At 40.2% G+C, this 18,460-nt stretch overlaps 1 protein-coding gene across 1 annotated transcript in view; it reads right to left on the bottom strand.

Annotated features, from left to right (window-relative positions):
* TAGAP (T-cell activation RhoGTPase activating protein) overlaps positions 1–18,460 on the bottom strand; it is a 95,180-nt gene that overhangs the window by 35,263 nt on the left and 41,457 nt on the right. The window contains exons 2-3 of the mRNA XM_018564425.1: positions 14,303–14,388; positions 3,013–3,183 (exon numbers count right to left, since the gene is read on the bottom strand). Coding sequence (XP_018419927.1) covers positions 3,013–3,183; positions 14,303–14,388 — 257 coding nt within the window. The remainder of the gene's footprint in view (positions 1–3,012; positions 3,184–14,302; positions 14,389–18,460) is intronic.

Genomic DNA, 18,460 nt, shown 5'->3' with positions numbered 1-18,460 from the left:
GGTGGGGGGGGGGGGGACTGTGCCATGGAAGGGGATTAAAACCTAAGCCTGTCTTAATTATAATTAGCAGGCTCACTATTATGCATGTCACCAGCTCTCTGAATGTCCCCAAACTTGCAAAAGCTCCCAAACATCTTCCTTACAGAAGAACTTCAGGCAAAACATTTCTTAACCCTAACGCTACCCCCGCACTGCAAGGATTAAGTGCTCCTTTTCGTCTAGGTGCTAAAATAAAGTTATACTTGCCCAATCCTAGCAGCTGGCTGGCTCTTAGACTTGACCATCCCGCCTCTCCCCCTCTCCGCTGCAGCAGTCTAAGATCCTGTCAGTCATCACATCTAATACAGAATGTATAGGATGTGAGGATGCTGAGGGACATACCATTGCTGCAATGGAGGAGCGTTCGAACAGCCATTTGGCTGTGAGGTTCAGGTGAGTATAACTTTGTTATTTTTGCATCTAGACCAAAACAAGCACTTAACCTTTGCAGTGTGGGGGTAGCCCCAGCGCAAGGGATAGGAAACGTTTTGCTCAAAGTTCTTCTTTAAGCAAACGGAGCAGAATCTTAACACTGTTGAATTTGCTAATTTCTATAGGGACAACAAAATTAAAATCATATTGATTTGTTTATTTCATCTTAAAGTATTGGAAAAAATATATAACACACTGCAGAAATAAAGGACATAAGAAATGTAATTCCAAAGAAAAATGAACACCCCATGAATAGCAAAATAACAAAAACAGGTTTTGCTGCAATACTCAGAATATCACCGCCAATCTAGAGATTTCCCCTGAAGTACTTTGTTTTTCTGCTACTAGATGACCTTAGTCTAGTGGCCAGCACCAAAAGGTCAAATTCAGGTGCTTACACTGCTTGCACTTCAAAAATACATGTATCAATGCATTAATGATTACAGAGCTACATTAATTTCTTATGCCTTCTGTCTGGCTAGAGTTAAAGTTTAAACTTACTCACTGGGAAATATGCTCATCACATAAGGATATTACAAAGGGAGTGTATTACTTTATATGTAAAGCTGTCTTTTTCTAGCTAGATGTATTACTTAGAGTCTAATTTGCATTAGTTAGCATTAGTTATAGTATGAATCTCCACTCTTATTATAATGGTGCAGTCTTCTCCTTTAGAAAGTGATCTTTTTTGTTATATTTATTCTATTAAAAGTGTCAGAATGACATAAAACACAGTGAAAGGCTTGGCTAATTGAGAAGGTTACTCTCCTTCAGCAACCTGGAGAAAGTGCCTATCTTTAGCACTGAGACTACACCACACAGCTCTGAAAATAAAAAAATTCAACAAAATAACACAACACAGGTACCCCTGAGAGAGGGCTGCACTATGGTATCAATGTAAAAGTAGAGATTCAGCTTGTGAGACATCCCAAAACATTTAATGTGAAAATGGCTTAATGTAGCTTAATGTGGAAAAAAAATACCTAAACCTCAATCAATTGCCTTGAAACTGTGCACCACTCAAGTTTTCAACTTCCCAAACCTATCCTAGTTTCATGGATTTTGGTTTTCCACAAGGCAAATGAGTGACCTTAAGCTTGTTTTTTGGGGGATCTTAATGTGGCTTAACGTACAGAAAAGTATGATTTCTGGTTATCGCCTGATGCTACAGACCCAGGTCCTCGCCCAACTCCATAACGAGGCTCCCCCCACTGGGGTGGGCTTTAGCCGTTTGCCCAAAATCCATGAAACTTCTAGGATAGGTTTGGGAAGTTAAAAACGTTGGTCGTGCAAAGTTTCAAGACAATTGATGGAGGTTTAGGCACTTTTTTATACATTAAGCTATTTTCACAGTAAATGTTTCAGTATGTCCCCAGCTAGTTACCTATTCCTATTTCTGACTGGTTCTCCTTAGACTATTGTATTTTATTTATTCTAAGGTGCAAAACAAGACTTGTAAACTTTTATATATTCTGTAGAGATGCTTTATGTGTAATTTCACTTTCTATCTAGCAGAGGATATTCCTCTGAATAGCTGTTACGAAATAAGACTGTTATGAAGTGGGACTTCCAATTCTCTTGCAACATAAAAGACTTTCTAATTTGTTATCAATCCCCCCTAACTGTGATAGACAGATACAGTACACAGACAGACAGACAGACAGACAGATAGAGTAGGTAGACTGATAGATAGATAGATAGATAGATAGATAGATAGATAGATAGATAGATAGATAGATAGATAGATAGATAGATAGATAGATAGATAGATGTTTTAAACCAAAAAGGATTAGGAATGCTCTGCATATGTTCAGTGTATAAGGCCCAATGGTTTAATACAGATGGAAAAAAATGAATAAAGTTGAAAAGGCAACATTTAATGCAGCTTTGTATTTCACAGACACAGCAGCCTAAGGCCCTTTCACATGGGTGGTCCGATCAGATCCATCTGTCAGTTTTTCAGGCAGATCTGATTGGAAGCCCAATGTAACTCTATGGGCAGCTGGATGTAAACAGACATGCATCTGTTTACTTCCGATTACCCCAGACTCATGTCCCCTTACACCCAACTCCTCATAGACCCAATATGGGTCTGTATAGCTCACTTTTTCCTTCTTTCTTGCAATGGAGGTAAAAAAAACTGAATGGACACAGATGTCACAAAAGTCAAATCCATTCCATACTGCTTGGATCAGCAGGGGATCTGTACAGCGTCCTTGTGAAATGGGCCTATCTCCACTCCTGGGATGTAGGCTTCTCCAACCATGCAGGTTATTCCAGGTTTTATTGTGTCATATGCTACCTTTAACAGTCCAGAAAACAAGATTCAAACTGATCATCGCTATTCTATTTGCGGTATCATGTATACGAGTGACCTAGCAGGACAATTCTATGATTATTAGTAACTATTACCATACAGAGTCACTGGTACAACTGGAACTTATAAAATACCCATGAAGAAAAAAATGAAGCCAACCCAGTGGAAGTGGAGTGGATGTCACAAAACTAAAGAAATAAATATAAAAATAATTAAATTCTTACTTCAGCTTGGCAATTATAATCATATCACTGAAGAGGAAGAGGTATCTCTCCTTTGTCTTCAAATCCTGAGTCAGCTGGACACATTCATGCAAAATCAGCTCTGAATCTTCACTGGATAAACCCAAGACAAAGGGACATTGCTCAATGGATATGAAACATCCAGTGTTCTCCCTAGAAAAAAAAGAAATTATTATTATTATATGACACATTTAGGATCAGAGTTGTAACCAATCTAAAAATCTCATAAATTATTTACTTTTAAACTTGCTATGAGCAATTCTTGCCAGATTAGGGCCCCAAACATTTTCTCATTACAACTTGAAAACCACATGAACATTTTTGTTTGTATGTGGGCTACCCCCGCACTGCAAGGGCTAAGTGCTCATTTTATTTATTGGGCTAAAATAAGGCAGATATACTCACCTGATCCTTGGTCCCGCTGGGCCGCTAGTTTGGTCTCCACAGCCTCTTCTTCCCTGGGCTACAGTTGTCTAAGGACTGCTGACACCGTCTTATGTGGATGGATATTCCACAGCAGGTTCGGAGGGGGAGAAAGGGGAGTGCCAACTGAAGATCAGGTGAGTAAAACAGCTTTATTTGAGCCCCCTAGACAAAATGTGTACTTAACCCTTGAACTCTTTAAAGTTCTTCTTTAAATCTGCAGCTTTCATTAAAATAACAACATGTCTCCTAACAACATGTCTCCTGCCATGAAGGTCCTTGTTCAGGCACTTTCTTTTATAGGATGACAACACTGTCCATGTCACCTAAATGTGCTTGTGGTTGTCACCTTATCACAAGGTCTACTGTTCTCACCATGAGAAAATCCTCCATGAGAATTGCCATGCAGCGATTGCTGGAATGCATGCATGTGGACAGGAAGTGGCTGCAAAGTGGCTTTACGAGCTAAGCATTGCTGATATAAAACAAAGGATATTTTTTTTTTTAAATGATGTTATAAAAAAAATGGCAATAAGACACAGTGTTTTAGCAGACCAAATTTAGTTAGGGTGTACATACCGTGTTTCCCTGAAAATAAGACACTGTCTTATATTTTTTTTGGCTCAAAAAAACACACTAGGTCTTATTTTTGGGGTAGGTCTTATTTTATTTTTTTAATGTACAACAATCCACAATTATTCATATACAACAGTCTACATGTATTCATGTACAAAAATATGGTGATCAGGGCAATCAGGGGTGCCGTACCTTTCCAAGAGCAATTTGGTAACCGGAGTGAGCGAAGGAACTATCACTATCGATTTCTCACAGGTGGAGTGCATTTGGTATCACTCCGACTGTGACAGGAGCCGGCGCTATAGAGGAGGTCTCGACTTATGCGGCTCTGCTCCCTCCGGTGCCGCCGCGCTTCCTCTAGCGCTGGCTTCGTTGGCACTGCTGATTCTCTCCTGCCTCCCCCGCGGCTCTTCAAGTTCCCCCTTATGCCACCACCGGCCCTGGGAATGGTCACAACTAGGTCTTATTTTCGGGGTAGGTCTTATATTTTAGCAATTCCCAAAAATAGTACTAGGTCTTATTTTCAGGGAAACAGGGTATACTTCAAAGCTGAATGCTAGTCCGATATAAAAGACACACATTAATGCATTAATACATCATTGCATGAGTAACAATGCAATGAGCTATATAAGGTCCCCTGCCCTGTCAGACAGGCAGACAGGGTTGTACTGTGGCAGATCTATGCAAATCTCAGAAATGAAAGGATAAGCATACAGATTCTTTGGCAGGTACAGCAACTCCCTTACATGTAGTTCATGTGTATTTAGCTGTTTACCTGGAGGAGTTCAGCTTTAACCCCTTCGTGACTGACGACGTACAGTGTACGTCGCCAGCATCGGGTGGTCGCACGCAATCTGTAAACTGGGCATGTTGGGTATCGTTTTACTCGTTGTAACCTCATCTTTTATATTTCATTAAAAAAATGGGTAATTTGTTGTGTTTTGGGGCATTTAATTAAATTTGTCACTAAATTTTGGGGTTTAATAAGGAGTTGCGCTAATATTGCGCAACATAAAAATTTTCAACTACCACCATTTTATTCTATAGGGTCTTGGCATTCAGAAAATATATAATGTTGGGGGGTTTTACGCCATTTTCAGGCCTAAAATGTGGAATATAACATGGGTGCAAAAATTGAAAAAAGGGCCTCAGTCATGAAGGGGTTAAACCTCCAATACAAAGTGTTAATAAAATGTGATATATGAAATATTACAGCATATAAAGAAAGAGAATGTTTTGACAGACTAAGAGCTTCATTTCAAAGAGCCCCATTCTGAATCTTTTGTTCAGACCTGCATATCTGAAATGGACATGTGATGTGTATTTATAAAACATTCGCAGAGCTGTTCGCCCTGCAAACATCTTATTTTTTGGTCACACCCAATTATGAGCACTAGATGGAACCATGGAGCATAGAAATTTCCTATGCTTCTCGACTCCATTTGGTGGCCATTATACAGTACAAATTGGAAACTAAGATGTTCACAGGATGAATAGTTCTGCAAACCTTTTATAAATAGATTACATTTAAAGGGGCAGTCTGCCCTTTATCTCATCATATATTATACCGTGTTTCCCCGAAAATAAGACACTGTCTTATATTTTTTTTGGCTCAAAAAAACACACTAGGTCTTATTTTCGGGGTAGATCTTATTTTTAATGTACAACCATCCACACTTATTCATGTACAAAAATATGGTGATCAGTGGTGCCGTACCTTTCCAAATTTGCTAACCAATCGCTGGCCAGAATGAGCAAAGCGCACTTTCACTATCGATTCCTCACAGGTGGAGTGCATTTGGTATGACTCCGCCTGTGACAGGAGATGGCTCTCTAGAGGAGGCATCGGCTTATGCGGCTCTGCTCCCTCCGATGCCACCTCACTTCCTCTACCGCTAGTTTCATTGGCACCGCTGATTCTCTCCTCCCTCTCCCGCAGCTCTTCAAGTTCCCCCTTATGCCACCACCGGCCCTGGGAATGGTCACAACTAGGTCTTATTTTCGGGGTAGGTCTTATATTTTAGCAATTCCCAATAATAGTACTAGGTCTTATTTTCGGGGTAGGTCTTATTTTTGTGGAAACAGGGTATCTACATAAAAAGTTAGCCATATGGCATCAAAAGAAATGAGACATCTTTATTTAAAGGTACAGAGCATTTATTTATTATAGAAAAGTTAATTTTTATGTATTTATTATGGGAAAGTCAATTTTCGTGTTATTAATCAATTATCAGTATGTATAAACTGATGTACTCTTGATTAATTACATTTCCATGCACTGAAGTTGTTTTCTCTGATAGCTGACCTTTCTTAGAACAAGCAGAAGTACGCTTTGTGGTTGCTTTGTGGTATAACTCATGTGACAGATTGCAGAATCTTGTGCTTTTCACCTAGGTCTTCTAAACTTTGCTTGTTCCACATAAGTGAAACTGTGAATTTTCCCCACCTTCCTCCATTATATCTTAACAATAAACAAACAAGTATGTGAATAAACAAACAAGCAACCCAATGGTCCCTGGTTTTAAGTGATTTATCAAATATATGAAACACTCTAACTGCAAAACTAAATAATTGAAAAGCATAATAGGTTTTATAGTTAAATAAAGTAACACAAAAATACACAGTGCATATTCCAAGTTCACAAATTTATGTATTTCAAGGAACTCTTTAAAAACCTTATAAAATAAGAAAAAACCCTACAACGACCCATGCAACCCCAAGGAGCAGAATAGCATGTTAGCCTATTACATAATGCAGGTGATCACATGATATCAGCATACTAAACTGCCCCTTATTGTACCGGTGCCTAGGGTGCTGCATCTGGTCATTATTGGACCGAAATACAGGAGATAACATGGCACAGTGCAATTCAGAAACATTTACTTATTCCAATAAGATGGCCAGTCATCACATAGCTTCGTGGGCTGATTTACAAACAGAGATTCCACCAAATTACTCTATACAATGGCCTGCATATTACAGGCCACAGTACGGAGTCTGTAGTATCCTTAAGTGTTCTCACTGCTTAACTCAGTAAAGACAGCTTCATGATTGGAGGAGAGCCAGTCAGATTGCCGACAGGTCAAGTGACCAGGCTCTCTCCTGGCTTTTTTTCATTCTAAAACTGGTGTTCATTTTAATAGCACTTCACTGGCTTTGGAGCCAGCATAGCTAGCAGAGCACTAAGCAGCTTTGTAAAGCATATTGCTGTGCTTTCTAAAAGTGGGCTTTTTTTTTAAATTTTGATTCCACTTACCATTTCTAGTCTTACAGACAACCAGTCATGACTTGGCTTATGCAAGGATTTGAATATTCAGTCTTAAATTATTACAATTCTGCTAAATTACTTACTGTATCTGCTGCCATATTAAGCGCTTTACTTGCTTAGTCGGGGGTCAGATGTCACCTGAAGTCTGACAGTTGCTGCCTTGTCAACTGCCTGACTTCTGAAATTCTTCCAACTCCTATTGTACATAACTGTATCAAATTACAGAAATTCATAGTTCACATTCCTCATAGCTTTGACTTGGTTAGAGTTAGGAGACAGTTTTAGGACAATCACAGTTGGCAACAACTGTCAAGCCTTAGGCGACGCCTTAAAAGCTTTTAAAAGCTTTTTAAAAGCTTTTAAGGCTCATCAGTTTAGTGTCATCAGTGATTAATGGCTCTAGAATTATTGTTCTCACTCTGATGTTCGTGGTGATATGTAACATGTGTGGCGTAATCATTCTTGCACGTAGGCGCACCCGCGGGGGGTGGGGGGCTTACATTTTGTTGTTTTTTTTTACTTTTTGCATATGTGACTTTAGTTTTTGTTTTTTAGTTTTTGTTTTTTTACACTTAACTTTATTGCTCTTACATAGGGGGGGCTAACAAGCCCCCTATGTGATTGCCAATATACAATGACAGGTCCTCTTTATTGAAACATCAGGGGTCTCTAAGACCCCTAATGTCACCTAGGGACCCCCAAAGAAGCTGATGAAGCAGAGATCTGCTTCACCAGCTTCTTCTCTGGTCATAGCAGCCAGAGAAATGACAGCTAAAGGCGGAAGTGATGTAACACACGTCACTTCCGCCTTTAGAGAGAGAAGGAGGAGAGATTAGCAGTGGGGAAGTGCTTATCTCTCTTCTGTCATCACTAGAAACCGCTGTGCCGGTACCAGGCCCCCAGGGGGGACAGCGGAGCCTGGGATAACCGGCATCGGTGTGGGGGGGGGGGAATCGTTGGAGACAGAGGGGGCGCTATAGATTGGACAGACTGCTTGTATGTCACAGCTTCCGGGAAGCGTCCGCCCGTGTATTCACAATAGGCAGACAGCAAGTGGCATAATGTCTCCTTATCGAAGGTCTGAGCCATTCTTTAAACATATTCAAGCTAAAAACAGGCAATTTATTTCCTATTCTGCAATTAGCAGCTGAGTGCTTGGCAAAGACTCTTATGCAAATAAAACCCTAGAGGAAAATTAAGAGGCTGTGTTAAGCAGTTGCAATGATGCCATTCTAGGCTCTTTCAAACATGTTGGCGTTCGGAATTAGAATCGGCACATTTTTGCACTTTCAAATACTATTTATAGTCTTCCTGTCTGAGATGAAAACATTTATTTTTGAGCTTAAGCTCAGTAAAACGTAATTGCAAGTTATTTTGTATACAACAATAATTAACACAAATAAAAATTTTAATCTAGAAATAAAAATATGAAAAACAGGTTGTAATTACTTATTGTGGGGATTGACTAGTAGCACACAACAATAACCTGTATACAACTATTTAATGCGATGTGAAATAGATTCATCTCCATACACGTTTTTGCATAGACAGTGTGTAAAGGTATAACAGGTAACTTGTAAAACAATATGTACTAACAATGGTTTGGAGTGGGATTCCAATCATGCGAGAATCTGTCCTAGCTGATGGTTCATATAATGGGCTTCTGAGGGGAAGTCTGGTTGTCAGTTTTGACATGAGGTGTAATAGGCCTCTTTGTTGGTCAAAAAGGCTGGTTCAGGGGCCCTTTTAGCAACATGTGACATTGGAATCTGTTTTCTGTCTGTAACCAGTCTATCTGGTTTGCGTTCATCTTTTTATTTTGATATGCACCTTTCCATTGTGTAGCTCAATATCTTATTTTTGAAGTTTATCGTTTTTTTCTTTTTAATTGGAATGGGTTCTTCAATACAAAATGGCAATTTTTCCAGAATTCACTGTTTAGATGCCTTTCTTTTTCATGGTCCTAGTGGTAGTAATCATTGTCAACATATGCTGAATTTTGCTTTGCTTTGGTCACATTATCACCCTGATGAAGGGATCCTGTGCGGCCCCGAAACGTTGGTCTTTTCGTTTGTGACGATATGTCTGAATAAATGGACGTTTACTCTTTGAAAACTATTCATTGAGTGATTCCTGCTTTCTACTGTTGATGTGCACGGTGCCATCCGTGATTATCACTGCGAGCACCATCATTACAATTTGAGCCAGGAACGCTGTAAGGAGTGCAGAGGGACCTTCCATTTTCTACAGTGTCAGCTGTAAGACACAAGGTCCAATCACCAGACTAACATTCCTGGATACGGGATCAACATGGTTGACAAGGTTTTTAAGCTACCTACAGACAAGCTAGCTGAACTAACTCCAGAGTTTAATTAATTCGTTTTGTCACAGTCAAAAGACAGCAGATGCAAACGCTGCATGGTCTTCTAGAATTTGCAAACATAATCATGCCTATGGAAAGAATTTTCTCCCACGAGGCATAAGAAAGTTAACCAATTTATTTGCATAACAAAACCATTAAGCAGTCATTTAAAAATGCTGCATTGATTTATGCATGATTACAAAGGGAGTTCTTGTTTCCAGCATCTGTAAGTGTCTATTGTTGATGTAGCTTTATACGCAGATGTTGTAAACGCAAAAGGTTTTAAGACCATTCTTGGATCCACTTGGTGTACTGGAGCCTGGCCAGAGCAATAAGTGGAATTCGGTTTGCAATCTGGTTTTGTTTCAGAACATGTCCCAAGTGCGGAGGACTGAGTTCCTGGCATTCTCTACTGTTCTATTTTTCTATTTGGGAAGTGTGTTGGGGCCTTCAACCTCAAGAAGACTTTATTGGATCTGCATGCCAACTTCCTTGTGCACAGTAGTAGACGACAACTTATAACTCTGATCCATGGTTCTGTGGCCCCATCTGCCTTTAATGGTATTGGTAAGGCATGGAGTAAGGGTACACATTGCCAAAAAAGGACAAATGATATTCGCAGATGATTACTGAAACTTTTCTTTGAGAGATAGGCAATAAAACAATGAAAGAAGGAGTCTACATATTTTGATGCACCCTGTTACATTTTCCCTAAAGGTATCTGTCATCTACATCCAGAAGTCTGCTTCTACTCTTTTTACAGCAGCATTTGGTTTGACCTTTTTTTTTACGGAGCTCTATACTAGCCCTTGCCACTACCAAAGCAAGAGGTGGTCTTCTTAAAGACATCTTAGTGGTAAATGGCAGGGTTAGAGTTTTTTCCCAGTCAAAAACTGGCATTAGGAGAGGCTTCCAGCTTTCAGATAATGTTATTTTTTAAGTTTCTGTGATATCTCTCCAAAAATGTTATGTCACAGCTGTGTGACGTGATGCTGTGTGATGATTGCGTGTTATGTCTTAAAATCATGCCTAAGTACATGCCCATCAAAATGGCTTGCCCCTGGTTTTCTATCTGTTTTTTATCACAAGATTGATGGCTTGGTTTAATTAGGGAAGGATATGATATTTGGTTAATCAATTAATAAAGCTATTTCTGAACCCTTACCTGATTATACGCCTATGTCTGTGTTATATCTATCTATCTATACACGCACACGCACGCACGCACGCAAACACACACAATTTATATTAAGTGAGATCATCATGACAGGATTAAAGGAGAAGTATTGGGAGAATAAACTATATCCTTCGCAATGCTTAGAACTGGCATGGAACACTGCAGCTCTATACTGTATATCATGAGCTAAGCGATCATGAACCGCTGGTTGCTCAGCTCATGGCTTTTTCCTGCAGGAAGTAGTGACCCTCAGTTGCCACTTCCCACAGGTTTTCCCCCCTCCACTCTCTGTTCATCTTGCGCTCATAAGAGGGACAGACCAGGGAGGGGGTGGGTACAGCTGGCTCTGGCTCTAGAGAAGCAGAGTCAGCTGTCAATCAGGCAGCGGGGTGGAATCTGACAATATTGTAGGGATCCTTCCCATCTGCAGCATGGCTCTATCAGCATATAGCGCGCTGCTGACTTTGGGTCACACAAGTACATTAGTGAATGTGCTCCTGTGACCCAAATGAGAGGTGAAGCCAAAAAAAAGGTTTGGCTTTACTCCTTTAATAGTTGACATTTCTCAGAAGTGTAAAAATGTTTTTTAATTTATCTTGCCACATGGGCAACCCAGCATGTGAATGTGCTGAAGCATCAGCCTATTATTCAAGCTTTAATACAAACAAACTTAATTTGATTTTGGTTGAAAATATCATTTTTAACCTTTTTGTGCTGACTTTTTACATGCCTTGCATTTTAAGCATAGAATTTTTTTTTTATTAGGTTGGAGAGTACTCTGTTCCTAGGGATATAAACATGCAGTGAAAACATCTACCCTGCAATAACTGGGACCTTTAACTTTAAGTAGGTGGATAGTTTATGGGTGGGATGCACCTATTCTTTTATTGTTTTAGATGTCACCAAGGTATATCCGGTTAGCATTTATAAAAAGAGGAAGATACGTTTGCAGTGACTTTATTTTCTGTTTTCCCCTTGCCACAAACACATGCAATTTTTATACTCACACTTGTTTGGTGATCAAATAAATGTAACACCTAAACAGTGTAGGTGGGTCAGAGTAAGTGCACATTCACAGATCTGCAAAGAGGCCTACGTATCTTCCTGTTCTGTCAAAATTCCCCAGCACTCAATCTAGCCTGTTAGTGCAGAAAAATTCATTAAACAGCCCCTAACATTTAGATTAACAGGGCTTTTGTTGCATACATTTGCTAATATATGTAGTAACATTTGCAGGACCAAAGCACCTCTGCCCTAAAGGCTTGTGCCAATGGGTAAATGCTGCTTGATTTTGACCTCACTTTTGGAAGCTTTGCAGATAATTCAGAATTCATTGACAGGTGTATTTAACCTTCAGACAACTTCCTTCTGATCTGCATTTGACCTGCTTCAAGCACTTATGAATTCCCATAGACTTGGATCGGGAGAGAAGCTGATCTGACAGGAACAAATGCACATCGACACAGGCTTTGTACTATGAGCATCCAATATGGGGCATGTACTATGGGGTCTATTCACTAAGCTGCCGTATTTCCGTCAGGCTACTCGCTGCTGTTTGGTCTATTCTTATAGATGCCGAACAGCAGTGAGTAAATAGCGGCATTCGGCTCGGCTGTTCTGCTCGGTCCCTCTGTGGGACCGAGCAGAACAGAAAAATAGTTAAAGTAGAACAAAAAAATAGAAAACGATTGTGCGGAGCTAGCAGTGACAGCTAGCTCTGCCCAACTGTTTTCTATTAGCCGGGTGGTTCTGTTGCCGTCAAAAAAAAAGAAAAAAAATCCCCATAGGAAAGCATAGCTAGATTCCTATTGGCTATTTCACTTTGCAATAGCCAATTGCAAACTAGCTATTGCACCCGCCGTCTGCTGCTGTCAATCACCAGACGGAGACCTGATGGAGAACTGCAGGTCCCCCTCTGCTGATTGACAGCAGCAGTGGGCCGGTGCAATAGCTAGTTTGCTATTGGCTATTGCAAATTGAAATAGCCAATAGGAATCCAACTACGCTTTCCTATGGGCTGCCGTCAGAAGAAAAAAAAGAAAAAACCGAGCAGGGATAGGTTTACTCTGCTCGATCGACTATTATACTCCCAGAGCGTCCGGGGAAGAAAATGACAGATGCGTTCCTGGTTACCAGGTAACCAGAAGTGACATCTGTCATTACACACTGAGAACACGGAGAGGCCGCTCTCAGTGTGTAATGACAGCGTCCCTGCTTAGCTGGTAACCAGGGACGCTGATCTCTCTGCAAGTGGCCGGTGCCAGCCATGAGATGACGGCTGGCTCTGCCCACCTGTCAGAAGCAGGCTATCGGCCAGCCATTCGACCAGCTTCGGCTTTCAGCGCTCCTCAGTCAAGCCGAGGCATATTCCTTCGGCTCGACTGAGCCGCTTGGCCAACATCGGGAGCTGTACAGGCTATAGGGAATAGCCCGTACAGCAGCCCTTCGGTTCTACTGAACCGAAGGGGTCCTGGGGCCGAAGCTAGCCGAAGAATCAGCCGAAGATACGGCTAGATCCTTTGGCAGCTTTGTGAATAGACCCCTATATATAGTAACTAGTGATGACCTGGTTCAGTGAAACCCAGTTCGCCTGACACCGCCCCCCTCACTGCCCAAGTGTTGCGACAGTTGTGGTGAAGGAATTCCCTGCTCTTTTGTGATACTTAGGAGTGCATCTGCCACAAATAATCGGACTGGGAGGAGGGTGTGTCGATCACAGTTTTGAGCAGGCTTGGGCAAATTGGGTTCGCACCAAGCCCCAGCTTATCACTAAAGTTATAAATAATTAAAGACCCCTATGGTGTATCTGCAACAATCCCAAAAAAAATAGCAGTTGCTCACGTTATTTATAACTAGCAAGGGAAAGATGCACATGGGTGTGGTAATGTTAGAAACGGTTTAAAATTAGGGTTTCTGCACTAAGCAGCTCGATTGAGTGTTGGTGAATTTATGAAGGGAACAGTGGATGTAGCGTGGAGTAGAGAGGAGTGGACAAAAGCAGAACAGGTTGGACAGCAAGTCCACTCCACTCATGCATCGCTGTTCAAGGGTGTGAGACACAGTATGGTGGAGAAAGATAGAGTTGGGCAAGAGATGCTTAGTTAGCCCTGCAATCATAAAATTCTATAGCAAGCAGTGAGGTATGGCTGCCTATTTAGACCTACAAAAGGGGGCAGAGGTTACTGGTGACCCAGCACATAAACAGCAGGCTGATGCGATCAGTCTCCTCAGCAGAACCTTTGTGCCTGTATATTATGCAAAAATAACCTTTCAAGATAATTTGGGAGGAGACTGGGATGATCTTCAAAGAAATGGATGACAAACTAACAAAGCAAGCTTGCAGTTACAATACTGTATGCCCTGTTACTTGCCCAAAATTTAGCTTTAAGTAGCAGGCAGTATATGAAGGTTGGCACCTTTCTGTGGAAAGATTTAAAAGGACTGCATACAGACTGTACTTACATACCTTCCCGTAGACCATGGTTTGCTAAGAGATTTTGGAAACACAAGCGAAGGTGCTGAACATCTCCTCTGAGCCAAAGACTTATGGAGCTGTAGACATAATTTGAGGACAAAAAAATAGTTTATTTTTTTCTATATAGAATCAGTATGTAACGTCAAAAGTTTTTAATAGTTTTTCAAATAGAATATGAGGCAGTACACAAAGTTCGAAAACAACATCCATAAAGGGGATATCACAGTTTTAGCCCAACATTGTTGTCATACATACCATGTCATATATTAATATATAAAAAAAGGAGGGGGCAGCAGCTTTCCAAGAGAGAAATTAGGGCTTCCAGGCTATAGAATTATAAAGGAGGGCGTCATCAGGATGATAGAGCAGTGAAGGAAACACATTTTAATATCGAGATATTTCACAGAAAAATACACTGCTTTCTTAACCGTTTGAACGGTCCCATAGGAGGAAAGCTAAGGGCACTTGAGGTTGTTAGACAGGTAACCGTTAGTATGATGCGTAATAAAATTTTGCAGGGGCTAGATAACATATAAAACAAACAGGACAAAAGACTGATGTGGGGGTAGGGGGATAGACAGAGAGAATCAGTATGTAATGAATAATCTAGTAAAATAGGAAGTCAGTAGGCAAAAGATACAGTACATTGTTCTTTCCATCACTACCTAAAGTAGGGCACCTACATTGGTTTTATTTAAACACAGAAGAAATTGATATGAGAAGTATAAAGAAACGTTATACTTCCTGGATCAATTTCTCCTGCAGTTACAGTAGATACTCTAAATATAAACACGTTTAAATTTGTGTACATTTACACTGCACCTGGATGTACACATTTCTATATTTTTTTAAAGGCAACCAAAATGAATGCACCTGAATGCAAGTGATACACAGTGTGCATTATACAATTTACAATCATTCCATGCATTTGAATGTATTTAGAAATGTCCAAAAAATTCATATAATCATAGGTCTGTGTGAATGAGACCTGAACTTCTCTTATTTGCTCTCTTTTCATCTGCTGAATACACTGTTGAAAAAGGCACACTTCAGTTTTCTCCCAAGCATTGTTATTAACCCTGCCCAGTTCTCCTCAGTGGACTATAGAACACCCCCTACCCTGCATGTTATGGCATTGAGAAAAGGAAGTATTCTGTAGTCCCAACACTTACTTCTGTTCTAGGGTAACAACGCTGCTTCTCCACAGATACGGTACAGTGAAACAAAACAAAAACTAATGCAGCAACCACATCTAAGTACTGGTAAGCTGGAATTCACATTTTTGTTCTTAGGGTTTATATACACTTTAAGCACACATCATTCATTATGCTTTTTCTAGATAAAACTGGCTTTAAAAAAACAAAAACACCGAAAGATACCCACTGATAGCAATAGTTAGTGAACTATCATATTAAATCAAAGATCATATGATGAGCTGTTAACATTGCCCAGAACAGCTGCTGGGTGGTTGAAAACAAGTAATCCAGTAAAAGAGGACTAAACCTGAAGCTTCAGCTATTCCACACTGCCTGTACTTGCTGCCTGTACTCCTTCTCTCTGAGTTAGTTTGTTACTGGGTCCTGACCCTCCCTGCCAATTGCAATTCCACTGTCCAATAAAGTGCCTTAATGTTCAGTATGGGCAATCCCATTGGACAAGGACACAGTGCAGGAGTGAGGTCACTAGTGCCTTCAGAAAAGTTCCAGGAGCCAGGGTCCAAGGTAGGATTTTATTTTAATAGTATATTTTGTTATTGATTTTGTATTTTCATGTGAGGTCAACTTTAGCTGTGATTTATAGTTAATAAATACTGAAAATTGTATTACAAATCACATTGCCAATAGGCAAATGTACTTCTTGAACCTATCAGAAGTGCTGCATAGTGTTCATGTATAATTGGTGAGGAAACTTGTTCCAAGGCAGCCAAGCTTTCTGGCAACATATTCATAATGAAAAAAAAATAAACAATTTCAGTAGTCAAATGCCGCACACTGGCAGTTATGAGGCATTACATGGACATGAACAGGAAAAGCATTTTGAGCAGTGATATTCACTTTTAATCAATGCATTTACCCCCATCTGTTAATATCGTTTTGGTTTCTGTACCTGAGGTACAGCATTGCCCCCTTATAACAGAAGATATTTACACGTCCTCATTTCCAGCACAAAACATACAAACAAGGAGCTCAGTCTCTGTCTATGCATTGGTGGCTGGAGTCCTGCAAAGGATTCCTTTTTGTCCCTATTAGCCATCTGTACATCCAGAACCACTAGAGTATAGCACAGATTTAGCTATAATTTTACAGAGCCAGTATTACTAGCTTGCATACAGCTGTTTCAGAATTTTTACGGCTTGTCTGCCTCCATGATGTAGGGCTTGCAAGTCCAGGGGAACAGTAGTGTGACCTAAAAGGTTGTAGTGTTTCTGAATATGCAATTTAGCCCATCTGCTAAATCCAACAACATGAAGTATAGTCTAGGGCCGTCCTTCTTTAAAGTGTATGTCTGATAATTCTTTTTAGTTTTGGACTGCATAGCTTCAAACTGTCCCTCATTTGGAAGGACTGCCCCTCTTTTGCAACCACATCCCTCTCTCTCTCTCTCTCTCTCTCTTTCTTCCTCAGTTGCCCTTCTTTTTGACCTGAAGTATAGATCTCTATAAAAAAAAAGAATTAACTCTGAAAAGTGTTTAGTGCGCGAAACTTTATCTCACCTTCAAATTATTCTATTTGCTACTTTGAAAAGACAAAACAAAGAAAACGTGGGGATGTAAAAAAGCAGGGTTAAACTAATATTTTTTTTTGCACATTAATCTGCATGGTCTGCGTTACTGAAGGTGCAGCAGAGGTGTGTCCTTTGCCTAAATACTTAGTGTCCCTTTTTCCCATCTCACAAAGTAGGGAGGTATGGGATTGAGTAGGGAATGGTATGAACCACTTCAGTTTTTTTTTGCTGTCTGTGTCCTTCCCCTTGGGAGAAACTACCTCCTACATCCTGTCTGGGAGAAACAGTAGAAATTTCTCCCCAAATATCTGCAGGACTGAGCTATTAAATTTACAGCTCAGTCCTGCTTATTACACAGGGAGATCATGGTTCTTTGTCAGTGCAACAGCCACCAGCTCAATATCATGGGTTCTGTGTGCTCCTAGTAAACAGAGAACAACACTGGCTATCACAGGGAGCTGAAACGCTATAAAAAAAGCACTGGACTAGCAAATGGTGCATTGGAGCATTGTAAACATCCATAACAACCATCTATAAAATAACATCATCAAGTTTAGTTAATGTATCTGAGACATTTCCTGTGTCTAGGAAAAGGAAAACAAATGTATAACAGATTTTGCAATACTGACAGATGTAATTTCAGAGCTATACCTGTCACTACTGGACCTGCATTACAAACAATTTGGAATGCGTCACAAAAATAAGTGAGTTAGCTTACAGCCATCAAGCGCAACCCTCATATCTATGTCACAGTGATTTTTTTTAAAAGGTGTCTTCATGGTATTATTTATATTAACATGCTTGGGAGTTTCCTTGAGAACCTTTTTTTAATAAGTTTTTTTATTGAATTTGGTGCATAGAAAAGCAAATACACAAACATAAGGATTACCTACCCAATATAATGATAAAAGTACCATGTGCAGTTACAATTTTGTTTTTGCCAAGAAAACAAAAAACAAAAAAATTAAAACTATTAACAACGTGTACAGGGACAAGTGTTGCATGCTCACAGGTCCTTTCAGTTTATATTTAGGATATTTCCAAGTTACATTTCATGCAGTTGACCTACTTCTGATTTAATTCTGCCCTGCCATTCAATTCCTGGCCTTTGAACCGTGGTCAGGTGGTATAAAAGGGCCAATAATGGCAGTTTTCTAAAGTGTCAGCCCCATCCCTGAAAAAGTCAGGGTTTCTGTTAAACTTATGTTGGAGTGTGTGGAGTTGGCGTAGATAAGGACAGCTGACAGCAGTTTTGGGTAGAGATGGTTACTGCTATAAAGTGCTACATGCAGTGCTGTATTATGCTACATAACAGTGAATTCCACTGTGGTGGGCTGAAAAATAAGGAGTTCCCCCACCCTTATTCACTGTGCTGTATAATACTACATTAACCCCCGCAGTTTGTTTTTTTTTGGGGGGGGGGGG

Source organism: Nanorana parkeri, unplaced genomic scaffold, assembly GCF_000935625.1.
Source record: "Nanorana parkeri isolate BGI_ZX_2015 unplaced genomic scaffold, ASM93562v1 scaffold750, whole genome shotgun sequence".
NCBI lineage: Eukaryota > Metazoa > Chordata > Amphibia > Anura > Dicroglossidae > Nanorana > Nanorana parkeri.
This window is presented reverse-complemented; position numbering and strand designations above follow the sequence as displayed.